This window comes from Chiroxiphia lanceolata, chromosome 2 (genome assembly GCF_009829145.1).
Source record: "Chiroxiphia lanceolata isolate bChiLan1 chromosome 2, bChiLan1.pri, whole genome shotgun sequence".
NCBI lineage: Eukaryota > Metazoa > Chordata > Aves > Passeriformes > Pipridae > Chiroxiphia > Chiroxiphia lanceolata.
Window position 1 is genome coordinate 60523215 of NC_045638.1, and position 18548 is coordinate 60541762.

Genomic DNA, 18548 nt, shown 5'->3' on the forward strand with positions numbered 1-18548 from the left:
CTTGCTGAATGAGCCTGTAGTCTGAGAGTGAATGACCATCTGTAGTTTCTCAAAGCAACTATACAGCAACTTCTTCTTTGGCTGGGAGTAAGCAACTGCTTATTACTTTCACACCAACAGGCAAAGAACAGCAAGAGCCCTGTTCGGTAAAGGTTACTTATTCCAAACTTTGCAGTGACTGTTTATTTAGTTATTACATATTGCTCTTGCAGTGGCTTCTGAGAGAAGTCTGGCTTATGAGACAGACTGGAGTATTGATTCTTATTACCAAGGAAAATTTTTAGGCTGCGTTTTTGTGAAATTTTTCCTGATGGACATTGTGCAGTTCATGGATTGGACACTACTGCTATCTTTTACTGTCTTGACCTTGGATTTTCTTTGCCAAATATGAGAGAAACTATGTTAATAAACAGAATTTGTTTATGTGGAAAAAGTTGGAAAATAGCAGTGGCTGAAATGCTTTTATTTTGTCTCACAATTTTAAATGTTAAATATAACATTTCCAAAATTGTTGCATTTGGAAGTTGTGTAAAGAGATGTGTTGGATGTTTTCACCTTTATTAGTCATAGGTGAGGTCTTGGCTACCATCAGTTGTCTTTGAAAATACCAAACAAAATATTTCTAGTTACAAGGGATTTGTGGCCTTCTGGATAGAGAAGGCTCACAGACCGCTCAATTCTGAATTATTTTATTGCCTTGAAATTTACTGAATGAGCTGTTCAGAAGCAGAACGAAGAATTCTATAAAGGTGATAAATACTGCAAATAATTTGAAAGAAGACCACAACAAAATCTTTGGAGGCACTTAGTAAAAGTGTTGATGTGAGCCCACAGTAGGGTAAACTATCACAAATACATTAATAATGGCTACTGTGTCCAGCGGAGGGCTACGAAGATGATGAGTGAACTGAACCATCTCTCTTACGGAGAAAGGGGGCTGGGCCTGTTTAGCTTGGAAAATGGGATCTTATCAATGCATACAAATACCTTAAGGGTGGATGTCAAGAGGATGGGGCCAGATTCTTTTCAATGGTGCCCAGTGATAGGACAAGGGTTAATGTACACAAACTGGAACACAGGAAGTTCCATCTGAATATGAGGAAGAACTTCTTTACTGTGAGGGTGACAGAGCACTGAAACAGGCTGCCCAGAGAGGCCACGGCTGATTCTTCTCTGGAGATACCAAAAACCTGCCTGAACATGATCCCGTGCAACCCGCTGTAGGGGAACTTGCTTTAGCAGGGGGTTTGGACTAGATGATTTTGAGAGGTCCCTTCCAATCCCAACCATTCTGTGATTAAAAGAGCTTAGAAATGTAACAACCTTCTGGCACATTTGCCAATTTATTTTCCTGATAGAAGAATGTCATTTCATCCTTGCTGCTGCCTTTCTTTAACTGAGAGATCAACTTACAAGAATGCTTGGGCACCCACTAGGAATTTATTTTATTCCTGAAGAATTTAGTAGGAAAAATGATTGAGTCTTTCTTAAATATTTAAATATTTAAAATTACATGCTCGACTAGATTTTTCCTTCTAATATAATATTCTTATTTCTAACTCATTGTGAAACTGAATTAAGTACAAACTAAGAGTGTAATAATTTCAGTCATCAGAAAACTTGAAAAAGCAAATCCTTGGCATTTTAACTTTTCTAGAAATAAGGGTCCTTGTTTTTCTGCCTGAACTTGTTTAAAGATAGACAGTTTCCTCTACAAGGCAGGAATGTACTATCCTAAACCAATCTTTTATTATTATTATGAACGTGGAGAAAATAAACTCCAAATGAGCTAAATTGGGCCAGATGCTATGAAATTTTTTGTCTAGAGAATTAGGTATGACAGTTGCGGAAAACTCAGAAAATACTTCTTTACTTGCTACAGTCATAACAGTATGTACACATATCAGAATAGGCATCCTCTTTAAATGTGTCTCTGCTTACAGTGTTGATTTCTGCTTGTACATATTAAATGGAAGAACCAGAATTAAAAAAGAATCAAATTTTTTTAATGTTTCTTCACACAAGTTCTTTCTATTATAAATTTTTCATGTGTTCCTCTCCACTGAACCACAGTTGTCTTACCTCACTGGAAATGTAAAGGTTGTATTTAGCCTGAGGGGGCTCAGGGTTGAAAGTTGTACTTTAAGTCAGAAAAAGACATAAACTCTACAAGCTTATCTACCTTTAGCGAGAGATGTATCCAAAGCATTCAATGCATGATTCCTATCAGGGAATTAAGTTTATTTGTTCTTATGGTGAAATCTTATTATTTTGCTGTCACCATAATTTTTGCATACCCCGGATGATAAACTCATAATAAAAAAATTAGATACTAAACCACAGAACACTTACTGTTTTGACTGTTAAAATGTACATTGCAACTGGGGCAAGACTTAAAACCACCTCTGCTTTTATACAAGTATTTTAATTTGTTACTAACATTCAAACAAGGTAGCAGTGACAGGGTCAATTGCAGTGGTCCTCTGGTAGCAATGTCTGGTGTCTGCTGGTGATACACCTTCTGCAATTATTAAACTGCATTATTCATGTTTGTTCCAAGCAGGGCTTTATAACACCTGGAGTGTGTGAAACAATTCTGTATAGGTGCTGCTTGTTGCTTTGCTGATAACAGTACATTTTTTTAGAAAACCAGAAATATGATCCTCTCCTCTGAAAATAGCAGCCTCAACCAAAATGCATGCATTGCAAATGTTTTTGCTGGCAGAAACAGGCAAACTGAGGCCATGGAAGGTGGTTTAGTGCCAGACCCAGTGTTAGAAACTGCACGTTAGCAAAAGTGTTTTCATTTTCTGAACATTTTCGTTGTTCAACTGCAAGTTTCTGTGATAATGACATTGTCAATACAACACTTTCCGTGAAGTCAGAAACTGAGAACTCTGACATGAGGGTTCTGGATACTAAAATGTAATGATAAGCCAAATTTGTCTTTCATTCCCTAATAATGGAATTTTAAAATTAATTATGAAATAAGATTTCCTAAGGTGAAAAAGTGATAAACTGCTTTTTTACCAGTTTTAAAATTTGTTTCATTCTTTTTGTAATGAAACAGATTCTCTGCTATGCAGGATGGCTGTGCGCCAAGATGGACAAGGTGTGATTGCAGTGTTTCAGCTGAAGGGCAGTACTGAAGAGCACAACCTGGCAACCTCTTTAGCTGCTTCAGTATGACCTGAAAATCATTTAGAAGAAAATAAAAATGAGGCAGCGTGGCTTAGATTTTTTTTTTTCCCTAAGAGGCAAATTGTTAATTTCAAAAATTTGGGACCAGTTCTTTTGTGCTATAACTTTGTTGACTTTATTGGGGCTGTTCAGGGGATAAGTTTGTCCCACTACTGTGAGATCTGTGTCCTGAATTGCAAAATGCCTCCTGGGACCCGTAATAACCTTGTTTATATTTGAAACTGCAGAAGATTAAGTCATTTCATCCTTGGTAGCAAGTGTTTACACTGTCAATTAGAAGAATTTTTAACTAAGAGATTATTTTGTCTTCTAATTGCATAATTTCTTTTTTGTTATTCGTTAGTGCAGATATTTACTTCCCATTTTTCTATTTCCGTTGTCCCATATGTCTGATGGAATAAAAATTGTCTTGTATTTGCTTTCTGAAATATTTTTATCCTGTTCAGCTGAAACACTAACACAGATGTTATTTTCTCTCTAATTAGCATGTTTATATTTCTGTTAAATTAAGTAACTGCAATCATGGCTTGGCTTCGCGAACGAAGATTTGGGAAGGCACTATCCACATTTGCTACAGGCACGCTGGTGGCTTATGAGGCCAATACATGACAGACATATCCGATTGCAAAAGGCGCAGCAGAAAGACTCCTTAGATGGTGTATTCTGCAAGACACGGTTCTTTCTGCGTTGCCTTTTTTCCTCGAGAGTGAAAGTAACTGCAATAGTGCATATTTAATATCATGCAGCAAGTGTTAATGGCAAACTATTTTGTCCTCTGAATGTTACCTCAGGCTACAATAATTGCAAATTACGTGAGATTATGTTCTGAATCCAGTCCAAATTCAACTCAGTCTTTAAGTATGTTCAAATGAAAGGTAGTTCTGATTCTTTCTGCTTAAATAGTTGACTACTGTCTGTGTGGATGACCAGAAGATCCAGTTTAATCCCTGGCAGGCAGGGGACAGGAGGATGACTTTGTTGCAATTTTGTGATTTCTTGTTTCTTAGGTGCCAGTAAATCATTTCAGAGGTTTGGTTTTTTTCCAAAATGGGTTACCATTTTCCGCAATTCTTGTCCACCTGAAGACTACCAGGCATATTCTTTATCCCATGGAGGTCGGGTGAATTTGGAATAAACCTACTTTTCTGGGCCTTACATTAATGCATAGTACTTAAGAAATGAACTCATCTAAACTCTCTTTTTACAGTTTCTTAGTGGTGCTAAAGAGCCTTTTGAATATCTTTGGTCTCTTCCTTCCTTTTTATTATATTGTGACTTCTCAATAGAGTAGCCAAGACAAAGAGAAGTGGTAACTTGTTATGAAGTAGGAATGTAGAGGGACGGAATCAAAAAGCTTTGACGTGAACTTTGCTCCAGCTACTCTTGCCAGCCAAGGATTTTATGTGGTACACCACAGCCTCTGTGAAGGCACACAATGTACTCTCGGAAGCAGTTCAACCTAGAAGTTGGGCAATGTTAACATGTTTATAATATCTAAAACCTGGTGGGAATGCCTTTTGGCTTTTGAATACTGCATGCACCTTTTAAAAAATGTATGATGTTCTGAAATTGAGGTATACTTAAAATTAAGTCAAAGGAACTGTACAGAGAGTCTGGTGAGATGCACAAATAAAAGTGAAGAAAGGGTGAGATGTGGTCGTGGCATAGGTCCCATTGACTTCACTGTGTTACTTTAGTAACTGTGCTCTTTCCCTTCCTCCACAGTGCTCCTCAACCATGCTTGTGTCCTCTGAGAGTTCTTAGAAGTGAGGTGCTCTCCTCTTAATACCCTTGGTGATAACAACATGAGTAGAAATATACAAAAACATGATCCTCTTTCTATAGGAAAAATCTGTTACTTCGTAGTTGGGAAAATATTTTTCAGGCATAATTCTAAGAATCTATCATAAACATAAAAACCACATGCACTTTCAGTTAATACACATGAAAGCCAATTTTTTTTTTTAAATTACAGTAACCACATTTTTTGATACTAAGTATGTTTTACATTGATTCAATATGTTGATCTATTTCACCATCTTTGTACTTACCACAGCTGGCTGGAGTCCCACTCTGCAGCGAAATAGGATATGCAATCTGCTTGGGATTGGTACAGAAACTGTATGCAGACATCTGCCCAGCCATCATCAACTCTCTTAGGAAAGGAAGCTACTTTCAGCATGGGTGTTTTGTGCTTGACACTAGGAGTATTCCTGTTTATTCACCCATTTATGATTTTAAGTATCTGACAGCAAGTAGCAGGAAACATATGTGAATAAAACTGTGCACCACTAGGGGATTCTTAGCCTGTTTCTGGTTACTTTTAATGCTTCTGAGAAAATTTCTAGCTTGCAAGTTTCCCCCCAAATGGTTATGTCCTATAAGTTCTGCAGTTTCATCCCCTTTCAAAGCAGTAGAGAACTGTTTCCAGTGACACTTTTCGGAAACAACTGGTGAAAGCTGCGTGTTGCAGCTTCTTACTACACCTATGTGTAAAGCTGTAGATTCTTCTGAAGAATCAGGTGGAAGAAGGTTTGTGAGGAGGCGTGTGGCAGAGCACTGACTTGAGTTGACTCTCTTGTCTGGAGTCAAGTTTGCAGCAGAATCTAGTAGTTTTATTCTTGTCTGCGCTGTGGTATTTTTTCCTCTGCTCTCATGGTGAGAACTCTTCAGTGCTTTCAACTATTACACATATGTGCATGATTCTCCATTTTCATAAATGTAGTCGGATGAGAGACTCATTTTAAGAAGCTTAAACAGTTTGCAATTCTGCAGCTGGCAGTTACCATCATTCAGCTAGAACTTACAGTCATAAATGCCATAACTTGCAGTTCTGAATGCTCCTATTCTGTTTCAGTGCCAAGTGAAACAGATTAGGGAATCTCAAGTTGGTTTAATCTAATCTTTTTAATCTTTCTGTGGGTTATATTTATCTTCTTATTCACTGGTGTGGACTACTAGTTGCATTCATGCAGTCAGAGTGAGAATCTCAGCAAAGGGACAGTGTCTTGTCAAACAGCTTTTGGCTAAGCTACAATTGAGATTTTCTTTCTACTGTTTCCTTTTCTTTTTCCTTTGCAACCCTCGGTAATCTCACTGATCTTCTGAGCTCCCAAATCTGCAACCACATCCTTGCAGGAAGGATAAGAATTTCTATATCTTGGTCTGCATCAACATCAGCATTTTAGAGCTGATCAAGAATGTACTTTTGCAGGGAATCTCCTTTCTGCAGTTGGATATAAGACCCAGATTCTCTTAGGATAAGACTAAAGTACTGATTCCTTCCATGGGACTGGGTTAGACCTGAACTGAAATACCAGCTCCTGAACTGATTTTATAGGGCACAGCAGGGTGTTAGAAACACCTGATTTACTTAATAAACCCACTGTCGTCATTTTGCACAGCTTGCTACTGCAGACATCCTGCAATAGGACAATTATAGAGTTTTATCTCCAACCAAATTCTGATTCTATTTGGGTCTTTTTTAGTAACTCCAGTGGAATGGGATCAGCAAGTATTACCAAGGCTGTGCCCAAACTCCATTTGACAGTTACAGGATGTTTCCTACAACCACTGGGAATGACCTTTTCCTATTAAATGCAAGACAACTTCCTAGCATTGACATTTTTGCAATACCTTTATGAAATAGGCTGGAAAAACTGGTGTTAGTTAAAGGATGCATCAGCATGTGTGACATAACTCTAAGGATACAATCCTACTTCTGGTTATTTCTAGTAAGACAGATAAGTATTTTGCAAATATATGTAAAATAAAACATATATCATTTAATTGTGTTCAGAATTCTCTGAACTGAATTGAAGTTGTACTTTCATATAAAGGAATATGGAGAGTATTTTAACAGCTTTGGCAAATTATCTTTTCTTTGTTTATAACCCTTAAATGTGTACATCTGTATTATGTCTTAATATTATATTTATTTACTGCAGGGTGTTGGGAAAAACAAGGTTGTTGACAGATTCCTTCACCTTCTAAACAGGCCCAGAGAGTATTTACAACTGCATAGGTAAGAATGTGTTAGATTTTCATCCTTTATGTTTTCAGTCTAATTTCTCATGTTTTAAAACTCGTGTTTCTGAAGTTTGATGTGATCTTACTGTTTGAACAAAGACCGTATTATGGCAAGTGGCACACAGACCACAGGAGTTTGTCTGGCAGAGGCAATAAGCTGACAGGTTGAGGAGGGAGTGGGTACAAGAATATAATGCAGTCGCATCGTTTAATATAAGAGGAAGTATAAGTCAGAGAATACTGATGTTAACTTGGTTCAAGAAGTTAGTAATATATTTTGCTGTCATTTCTGGAGAAATTTCCCTAAGCATGAGGTACTGTGTGAGGGAAAAATTCAAAGGTGCTTGTTTGGATATATCACTCATCAGACAAAAAAATTTATATAATAAAGGCTTTTTAGCTTTTTTCCTTTGGCACTTGTGCTAAATGCATGTGTTTCTTTCTCACCCATAAACATTTGGATTAGAAAATTACATTACAAGCTAAAAAATGGACTTCAAGACAATAAACCAATTGAAAACAATTCAAAAGATGAAATAGTAGCAAATTATCTACCTGCTTTTTATGACATGAACTTAAAACCAATAAATTGAAATAAAGACTAAATATGCCTAGAAGACTCATTTTTGATTGAACTGCATCCTATTTCAGCTTCATTCTTAGTCCTTACCTCTCTGTCTTCAACTTCCTAGCTTCATCACTCTGTCTCCTTTCATTATCACTGTTTTTTAAATAGTGCTAATAAAAACATTGATCTTTGGTATTCTGCCTTTTAACAACACAGTCTCTGTAACACTTTATCTCTCACTTTCTCACCCATTTATCTTCAAATGTCTTATACTTGTATTCCTGATACTTGAATATCTCACTACTTTTCTGCTGCTGTTTTCCTTTATGCTACCTCTTCTAGACTTCTGTCACTTCTCTCTGAAATACTGCTTTTGTGACCTCCTACTTTTAGTTTCGTGTTAACTTTCCTGCTGTCTTCTCTGCTTGGAGCAGAGCATTCCTTATGGGTAAAATACACTGACATTTTTGCAAATCACAATTATTTCACAAAGTACTACAGTATTTCCATCTTTCTGTGTGTTCTCCAGTGAGATGTGATCAAGCCGAACAGTACTTTAATATGAATTCAGATCGCTCAGGAGAACGTTGTATAAGCACAATGTTTGGGGTGATGATGGGGCTGTAGAATGTATTAGTTTAAACATGCTAGTTGATGCATCACTAGGAAAAAAAATGTGCTTTTCTTGTCTTGTCAATACAACCTTCTATAGTTTCTGTAAAACAGTGTTCATGATTGCAGGGTTTTAAAGATAGATTGAAGTAGAAAATAAAGCACAAAATGATGAGCAGTCCTACAAAAATAATTTGTGAATATAGAAACACGAGAAATCTATTTCCTGGGTAGCATTTTGAAATTCTTTGTGAAGAACTCAGTCTATATAATACTGTGCTTGACTTTACAGGGCTTTTAAACAAGGATTACAATATTGTTAGTGCAGACTTCTGGATTGCAAAACAAAATAAGAGCAAGTTTACAAAAAAACCCCCAACAGTTCACTAGTAAGCTGTTACATACTTTGTGGGGAAAAATTCAGTCAGTAGCTTATGGCATAGAAGTATTTTATTAGAAAATATGCTGGAATGTGCACTTCATCTTTCATAACCCTATGTGTTTCCGCAGATTTCCTAGCTACTACCTTTAAGCGTGCCAAGGAAAGTATTTCTAAACATAATACTTTCAATGGTGCTTATATACCTGAATTACAGATACTAAGAAATAGAACATTCCAAGCATGCATTGTAGTTGATTATCTTGTAAGGGAAAAGGATAATTTTAATGCTTTCTTCATGAAAAATGTGGAGGTGATTCCCTGTAAGATGAAGGTGGACTTTCTCTGCTCTTTCAGAAATATGTCTGGCAGATGGCACTGCATTAGTCCTTGAATTTTGGTTTACAGACTCTCTGGTTCCACTTCAGCTAGTCTCTCTGGAAATGAGTGTGCACTTGTCAGCTGCATATTCTGAGACTCTGAGTTTCAAAGAGGTGGTGGATCTATCAGTAAATGGCTGACATCATGAGTTCCCGAATTTGTCCATATCGACTGTCACTTCATACAGTTAGCTATAGAATGAGTAATAGGCACATATGTAGGGTAATGCCAATATGGAATGGGTTTTCCAACTGACTAATGTCTGCTGCGGAGAAGAGAGAGATATATCCTTAGCTATAAATATTCTTGGTGGTTATAATGAAGATGTAGCCAGAGAAGAAACTACAACAGTGGAAAGAGAAAAGAGTTTTAAAATTAATATACTAAAGATCTTTAATAAAATGTAGTGTTATGTAATAAATAAAAGTAGCAAATAAATAACAGAAAAAAATAATTAGACTGAATTTCTGAAGTATTCTGATCTGTGAATCTAATCACCATTTTCTGAAACATGTTTCTTTAAATGCTATTTAAATGCCAGAGTCATGAAGATATTCCACATTTACTTGTAGTAGCTTGTGAATAAGAGGGAAATACACTGTCGTGTAGTTTAATACAGTTTGTTATGCAATGTAATTGTCTTTTATAGAAGAATACTTCACCTCTTTTGACTAAAAACAGGAATATAAGAGAACTAAAAATGCTATTAAAACTGTTTTGGTTTTAGTTGTTGATTGTTTGGTTAGGGTGGGGTTTTTTGTTGGTTTGAGGGGGTTTTTTCTGTCTTGATGAAACAGTGTAAGGAGTTGTTCTGATCTAATTCTACATATGTTCAATGACATTCAAGGAGGGAGTGTTTGCCTTACGCAATGAGCTATTACCAGGAGTAATTTTAAAATCTCACATTTTATATCATACTTCAAGATGATGAGAGGAGATAAAAACCAGAAGAAATAGTGTGTTTTTCCTTAAACATCCTTACTGACATCTGTATTTACTTGCAGTGCTACCGATTCACATGGGAAGAGTCAGCCTGACCTTAAGGTTTCAATTGCTTGTGGAGGTTATGAATCCTTTTCCTTAACCTTTTTTACAGCACCTCATTGAGAAATTTAATTTTCTTGAAATTTTTAAGTATTATAAATCATTTTGGTACCATAAAACAGAAAATTTTAATGAAAAGAAGCTGTGATTAGATTCAATAATGACAGAAATTAAGAAAATGTTTGCTTAAAAATTAGTCAAAAAATTGGCTGCTTCCTCTTGAATACTTTCTAATATTAGAAGCTGATCAGGAGTTGACCAGCTCTCTCATCACATTAATTGTGGAGTTAGAGAACTCTTTCTGGAAAAGGTAATAGGTGTAGGCTCAGCACAGCCTCTCTCTAGGACTGCACTTACGAAGTGTTTTACTGCTTTTCTGTGTTAAGGAAGAACTTTCATCTGCCAGGATTCCCCTGTCACTCCTTTCCTACAAGAGTAAATTTCAGCAGAGAAATGCTAAATTTTGTTTACCCTCCTGGGATGGTTCTCTCCATTTTGTCCACCCAGGACACTGTCTACATCTAACAGAATAAACAACAGCTTTACCTTGTCTAATATTAAAATTCAGGGGTTTACTGCTTCCACCTTGAGCATGCATTCCTCATGCTACTGGAAAGATGAAAACATACGAGACTTGTGCAGTCAAAAGCCAATGAGAGGTCTTTACAGAAATTCAACATGTACTGGTTTTACAGCCAGTAACTAAGAAACTGGCTGTAAGAAACTTTGATGTTCTGCAAGTACATGTAACACAGGGTCAAGTGTTGTCGTGGCGGTCAAGAAAAACACAGAAAGAGTCTTCTTCCGAAAAGAATAGCACAGGATAGGATAGATTTTTATTGCAACAGATCTCCGACATTTATAGTCCCCGGTGTAACGTATATGTTGCATTATAATTGGTGTTTCTTCATAAACATACATCATGATTGGCTGCCCTATAGCAAGCTCATGGTGATTCAGCATTTGCAAACTCACAGTGATTTGCTCTTGCAGGCTCATGATGACCCTGCAGAAAGTTCAGGATATCCGCTCTTGCAGCTCTGTCTTCCTTCCAACAGACCTACTGTCAACCTCGACAGTCAAGTATTTGTGTTGCTCCTAAATTAGTGAACTCTGGAAAGCCTCATCATTTTACGAACCTTTCTGTTACTACTTTTGCTATCTCTCACGTGAATCCCACTGAAAGAATTTGCTAGTGGTTCTACACAAAAATCTAAAGTTAAATTTGGTATTTCATTGAAACAGGAAAAAGATTTTAATGGAAACTGATAATCATAGAATCATAGAATATCCTGAGTTGGAAGGGACCCAAAAGGATCATTGAAGGCCAGCTCCTGGCTCTGCACAGAACCACCTCAAATTGCACCATGTGCCTGAGAGCATTGTCCAAACGTTTCTTGAACTCTGTCAGGCTTGGTGCTGTGACCACTTCCTTGGGGAGCCTGTTCCAGTACCCAGCCACCCTGTGGCTGAAGAACCTTTTCCTAATATCCAGCCTAAACCTCCCTTGACACAGCTTTGTGCCATTCCCTCAAGTCCTGTTACTGGTCACCAGAGAGACAAGATAAGTACCTGCCCCCCTCCTTCCCCTCATGAGGATATCTTCCTTTATTATTCTTTGCTATATATTTATTTGTTTATTATTATTATTATTATTATATCTTACTTTTTTATTTCTCTAATGATAATATCTTACTTTCAATTACAAAGTCTCTTAAACCAAGAAGATTCCACAGAAAGAAGAAAAAAAAAGTAAAACTTTAGGGAAGACGCAGACAAGAACCTGTGCCCTGTTAAGACTATAAAATCCTTCTTAGCAATGATGAGAGTCATAGATCAATGTAAAACTGTAAGCTCCCAGCTCTCCTTCATTAAAATGTCAGAAGAAAATATCATGGACTTTGAACTGTTGTCTACTTTGATGTAATCAGAGAAAAAAAAGATTAGTTTTACTTCTCTTATCATCAAATTAGTAACTAGTTGCATACAAAGAATGATTTTTCTGCAGTTGTGTTCTTTATCTGTCCTTTAAACATTTAAGTTTGCATCTATTTGGAATTAAGTCGTACTCTCGATCTGTTTTTTATATTTCAATTAGAATGATTTCTCCTCCTTACAGTTACTATTTTTGTGTAGACTGTATTACACAACTACAACATTTGGGGTTGATTTTGTTTCTTTGGTTGTGAAGAGATGTCTGATAGAAAGTTTCCTAAAAGCTTAGGTTCTGACTAGGAAAATGTAAAATTCAGGTACTCACTTTTTATGGTAGTTTCTGGTGATGTAAATAAGATGCTAGGTTTTACATGCTAAAGGCATGTAGATTAATATATATACATCAAGTTTTTGGAGTCATATGGTGTTATCTGATCTTAACTTTCATCAAAATACATGGCTAAGCTTTAATACAAGAGTGTAAAAAATGAAAAAAAAATATTTAAATGTAATTTATTCTGAAATACAAATGTACGCAACTAAAAAGAACTGGAAAAATACTGTGGAGAACACATAGTGTCAACTCAAGACCTGTGAAAGCTGCCACCTCTCTATTCTACTGGGGTTGGATTTGTTGTAAGTCACGTAGACAAAAAGAGCAAGATGCCTCTGAAACGGTCATCTGCCATCATGAGTTGTGTTCCTAATTGCTCTGATAGAAAACAAAAGCCTCTCTGTCTTGATAGTCCCTTTACAAAAAATTAGTTGCAGAAAGAACATCTGTGTTCCAAGCCACATATTTGCTAGGTTTGGGAAGGCACAATGTTAATTTTTCATTGTCAATACCTTTTCTTTAAAGTTTGGTATAGATTACACTCCTTGATTTTTTTGAGATATGCAAAACTATCTGGACACAGTCCTGAGCACCCTGCCTCTAGGTGGCCCTGCTTTAGCAGGGGGGTTGAACTAGATGACATCCAGAGATGCCTTCCAGCCTCAGCCACTCTGATTCTGTGATATAGCAACAATTTCTGCAAGGTAGCAGCTGGATGACCCTAGCTAGCTCTAGGGTTAAGAAGTTAAAATGAGTTTATCTTATCTTCATAAAATACATAATCCAGCAGTGGTTTTTCCATGTAGGGAGTCCATTTGCACTGTCCTTAACTGATACTCAAATGTGTCAATATGGAACAGTAGTTAAAGTTGAGGGAATTAAGAAACAGCTTCAAGCTCACCATCATTTTCAGAATAATAAAAGCAGTTTTTGTAATGAGACTGTTTGAAAGCTTCTAGATAATTTATTTATTTTTATGAAAATGAGTATAAATACTGAGTGGTTATTAAGCAGAAGTTTCTCAGATATATTTTCTGGCTTCGTGCTGTGTCAATCACAGATGAGCTGTAAGAAATGCAAAATTTGGAGCCCGCCATCTCCTCTGCAGACAGTTCATCACAGGCATTCCTCTACACAATTGAAAATGTCCAGGAATGAAAAGTACCAATCCTTTTCCGTTGCAATGTGAACTTCATTACTCCTAGCTAGTGGGAGAAGTGATCCCTTCTCTGAGCTACTACAGATGTGACCACTGAAGTCACGATAAGTAAAACTAGTCAACTTCAACTCTAATGTTTTCAGTATGTAGATCTGCATAACAACATTGCGGTGGCTTACAGAAATAGAAGCTTTTGATGAGTAGACTGCAGTGTAATCTACATCAATAATTTATTGATGGCTTATGAATGGATTTTCTGCTGCTGAGAGCCTCAGTGAATCTGCAGAAGACATGAATTGATTAGTTCCGTTCCAGTGTTCTCTTTCTGTATGTCAAGAAAATAATCTTTTATGAAATTAGTTTATCATCAAAAAAGATAATATGAATCTTCATAAAGTTATATGACAAAAAGAGGGAATTTTTTTAATGTATGAGGGTTGTTCTCTGTAAGGTCAAAAAAGTTAAAACTGCTTATAAATATTATTTGATGCCTCTTCATGAAAATAGAGAATGTAGGAAGTTTTCTTCTTTAGCTTTTAAATGTAACAGGTTTTGCCCCTAAATTAGCCATGTTAAGTCTTAGTTCTCCATGTGATATCTTTTCTTACGAGTTGAAATAACTTGTTTTTCACTTTTCTAGGCAGTGACATATATGCCAAAGCAATTTGGCTTTCTTGTAAATTTGATGTTTCTCACTGTCAATGGAATACTAACTGCTATAGAAATTCTATTTTTTATCTTACAATCTTACTGTTATTTTAGAAGACATTACATTACCTTCTTTTGTGTGTCCTACTATTACATTTTCTTTCAAAGAATTTGCCTGTGATATGGCATCTTCCTGTTAGATACTATGTTTATTCTAGTGACTGATGCAGAGTTCATTTTAAAAATTACATTTTGTGTTGTGCCTTTTCTGGTTCCCTAATAAGTTACAGTAATCTGATGATCTTTTTTTCAAAAAATTACCTGAGTTTGCATATGTTATCCTTTTCAAAATAAACATAATTTTGCTGTGATCTTTAACAATCAAATTAATATGAGGTTTGGGGTAAGAAAATGAGCTTATGGTGTCCCTACAAGCAATACTTACTACAAACTGTCCATTAATCTTTAAATCTTAATTTTCTTTCCCTCTTTTTTAGCATACATAATCACTATAAAATCTAATTACATGTTTCTCCTATTGAGATAATTTAAAACTACCCTTTCAGCTTTATTGACTTCAGATTTTTTAAATTCTAATTTAAAAAGTTGTTTCAGAAGGAATAGCTTCCTTTGCCCAAAACATTGATGAATACTAGAATTATAGTGCACCTATTCTCAGAATTGCATTTGATTATCTTCTCTTGAAAGAATGTAGGACCACATTAAACAATTTAAATGCTGATCTAGCTCAGCAGGTCTGTTTTTAGAAATGAACGACACAGAAAAGCTATGTCTGTAGTGGACTTTTTAAGGTAGTGCTCTATAGCTGCACTAGTTTATTTGAGGAATCCATTGAACACAGCAAAGTTGTGTGTATGTGTTTTTGTTTGTTGGCAGCCACAAAACAAAAGGCTAGGTAATTTTACCTCATGATTTTGAGTCATGAATGTCTAGAATATTTTCTTTTAATGTTGTACCTTGTAGTGTGTATTTTATTCTTATGTAGCTCAGATTTGGAAATAAATAGTAAGATGACATTTTTATTATGAAGATTTATGTTGTCAATACCCTGAGTGTATTGACTAGCATATAATAGGTGTCTATGGTTTTTCACTCTTGTTTCCCCCCCCCTTTTCTTAAACACATTTTCAGTCAATACAGAGTTGCAATGCAAAGCTTCCTAGGTTTCATGCCCGTTAATGGTCTCTGTTTCCGGTGTTAGTTTTTCATAAGCTGGCTGACTAGCTCTGCTATTGTCAGATTTCAGGTGTTAGAGACCTAATTCATTTGTCTTTTTGTAGGCATTGAATTCAACTTCAATATCCTGATGCATGGTTGTTATGGAGAAATAGCTCAGGTTAGAAGACCCTGTTGTTTCATTTTCCTCCAAAGCCTAATGGAACTTATTCTTACACACTATAAGGGAAGCTGTAGGGGGTGTCATGTTTCTTCATTTATGGATTTTACAACAAGGATGAGTGAATTTCTTATGTTATTGTACTAAATTAAGTGAAAATGTTTCATCTTGTTTTGACAGATGGACCATGTATCAGTAATTGTGTAACTTTAGATTTAAGCATATAACATGAATTAAACATATAATTCCCTTTGATCTTTCTTCTACCACCTGCAGTCATACTGATTAATGAGTACCTTTATACTCCAAATAATTTCTTGAATTTTAAACAAACATATGTCCTGCTGAGAAGCTATAACAACCTAGCAGGAAAAAAAGGTGGATTTAATTATCAGTGCATACAGATAAGTCAAAAAGGCTTTACAGTGTCATTTTTAACAGAGAAATGAGATAGCTGGTTGGCTTTTCAGACATTTCAGAATTTCATAAACACAGCGGTCAGATCATGCAATAATGCAATGGCTGTATGGTAGGTTGGCTAAAGAAATTAATTTGTACATGTCAGAATCAGGCAGACTGATTCTTTGTGTTAAGATTGCCTACCGTTCATCAGGATAATCCACGAGCGGATTAGCTAACCAATTAACAGCTTCAAATGGCCCTTGGCCTAATTATTTTTCAAATACTCTTTAAAATTAGGTCACAGCAGATGGGTATATTCATGTCTGATTGACATGTAATTGAGAGATATATATCTATGTACATTTTTAAATAATAATATGTACGTATTTAGATAATAGATACCTCACAGAAATGAAGAACAACAATTATCAGAGTATATATTCTGCACCTCTGATTTTTCCTTTCAGCTACCAGAAAGTTTATTTGGCAAATAAAGGCCAAAACCTGAGTTTGGTTTATGTAAGCTTGTTACTATCAGCACCAACCCATAAAACACAAGGCTGCCTTCCACAGATAATTTCTTACCCTTTCAGCCTCAGTGTGAGTACATACAGAAGCCACAACTGTATTCTTCAGCACTTGTCAAGATGGATTAATTCCAGTGAATGTGGCTGTTTGTGATGTTCGCTGACACTGTGTCCTGTATTTGGGCATAAGCCTTCTTGGGGACTCAAATCTTAAATTAAAGCATTGGAATACCTTTTTTTGAAGTTGGGTAATAAGTCTCTGAGGTTGATGGAAATTTCTCCTACCATATCTCATGGTTCTTCCCCAGAAAGAAGGTATTGCTCTCAAAGAAACTGTCACAGTAGTATGTTTGAGTAAGTTTACAGAACTCAGAAAAAGCTAGGGTAACTAATGCAGCAGTAGCCAAAAAAAAAAAAATAAAAAAATACAGTGATGTGAGCTAATAAACAAAAAAACATGAAAAGAATTCTCAGAAGTCCTAGTACAAATGGTACTGTCAGAGGAGTTGCTGTGTTTTAGTAGTAAACATTTTTTTTTTGTGGTGGTGGTGGGTTTTTTTGTTTTTGTTTTTATTGGAGTGAGGATGGCTTCCTTGGTAAAAGTAAAAGTACATTCTTAGGAAAGGCATTAGTGAGTCTTCCGTATTTTTCTTTTACAATCGTGTAAAGACAAAATCAGTTCAGTCAAGTAAGATGACAGTATATGAGACAGCTTTTCTTGCTTGCTTCTACATTCCTACAGTCTTGCTTCTTTGTGTCAGAACTATTTTCATCAAGGGTACTAACTGTGATGAAATTAGGAGGTTTAGATATTCATGTCTTTGTTAGAGCCTAGTTTATATTAAGGTGTTAATATTATTAAGAGAACATGAATTACAGCTTTTAGTTCCTTTCCTGTGAGAATTTTGAATACCAGACATATTTTACATTTAGGAAACTCTCTGTGTTGCGTTGTTCAAAAATATTTCAGATTTAGCATATTTTTATTTTTCTGTGTTTCAGTGTCTTTACATAATTTGTTACAAAGTGGAAATTTAAGAAAAAAAAAAACCCTAAAGAGACAAATTATTTTTAGCCATTCTTTACGGTGTTTGGTTTATGTTAGGTTTCTGAAGAACAGGAATTAATGATACCTAATTGTATAGCTTATGATTCTGAAAGGACAGTAACATTAATCTGTAATAACCCTGGCAAAATCATTCTTATGTACATTTCTGAATGTAATAGCATAAGCAATAGGAGGAGTTTTGCATTTGCTTAAGTCATCAAGACAAAGGAATTAATATTTGGCTTTATATTTAACTTCTATAATACATTACAAATCCCCTGAAATATTTTCTTAAAATATTACAGCTGAATATCAACAAAATAGAAAACAGAAAAAATTATAAAAAAATTTAGAAGCTAAATTTAGGATGTCAACTTTTATTTAATTTTGATGCTTTCTGTATTTTTTTCTGATTTATGCTACTTTTATAGTAGCACTTAAATAAACTGTAAACTCTTGAAGTGTTTATTTTCTGCAAAGATACGGTCAGTTCTGTCTTCTCTGAAGAATGAGATCATCCAGGGGATTTGTGTGGGCTGCTGGTGGTACTAAGTACAAATTAGTATTCCATATCAGGGGGTTGTAAGAAATCTCTGCAGAACCAGAGGATTAACTAGCTCACCAAAAGTAAAATAAGCTGGTTTGTGTTACAGTAAAATACCGTTTAACATTTTTGTCTTTTCTTGCGTCATCACCTGTGGCCATCCATACCACCACTAGAGATCTTAATTTCCTGATGTGTTCTGTTCACTTTACTTTTTTTCATGCATTGGTTCTTAAGTGCAAATTTATAATCTCCAAAGCATCCTGTAATGCTTCATCTTCTTTTACATTATTCTTGGCCTATGCTTTCCTCAGATCCTCCATTTTCTCACCTTTCTATTACTTTAAAGAGATCACAGTTCAGGTTTGACAAAACCTTCC

The 18548-nt window shown here is 35.7% G+C and overlaps 1 protein-coding gene across 2 annotated transcripts in view; it reads left to right on the forward strand.

The window, feature by feature from the left end:
- Positions 1-18548, forward strand: part of VWA8 (von Willebrand factor A domain containing 8) — a 181580-nt gene that overhangs the window by 78254 nt on the left and 84778 nt on the right. For both annotated transcript variants that reach the window (XM_032677885.1, XM_032677884.1), the window contains exon 21: positions 7149-7225. In XM_032677885.1, the coding sequence (XP_032533776.1) occupies positions 7149-7225 (77 nt within the window). The remainder of the gene's footprint in view (positions 1-7148; positions 7226-18548) is intronic.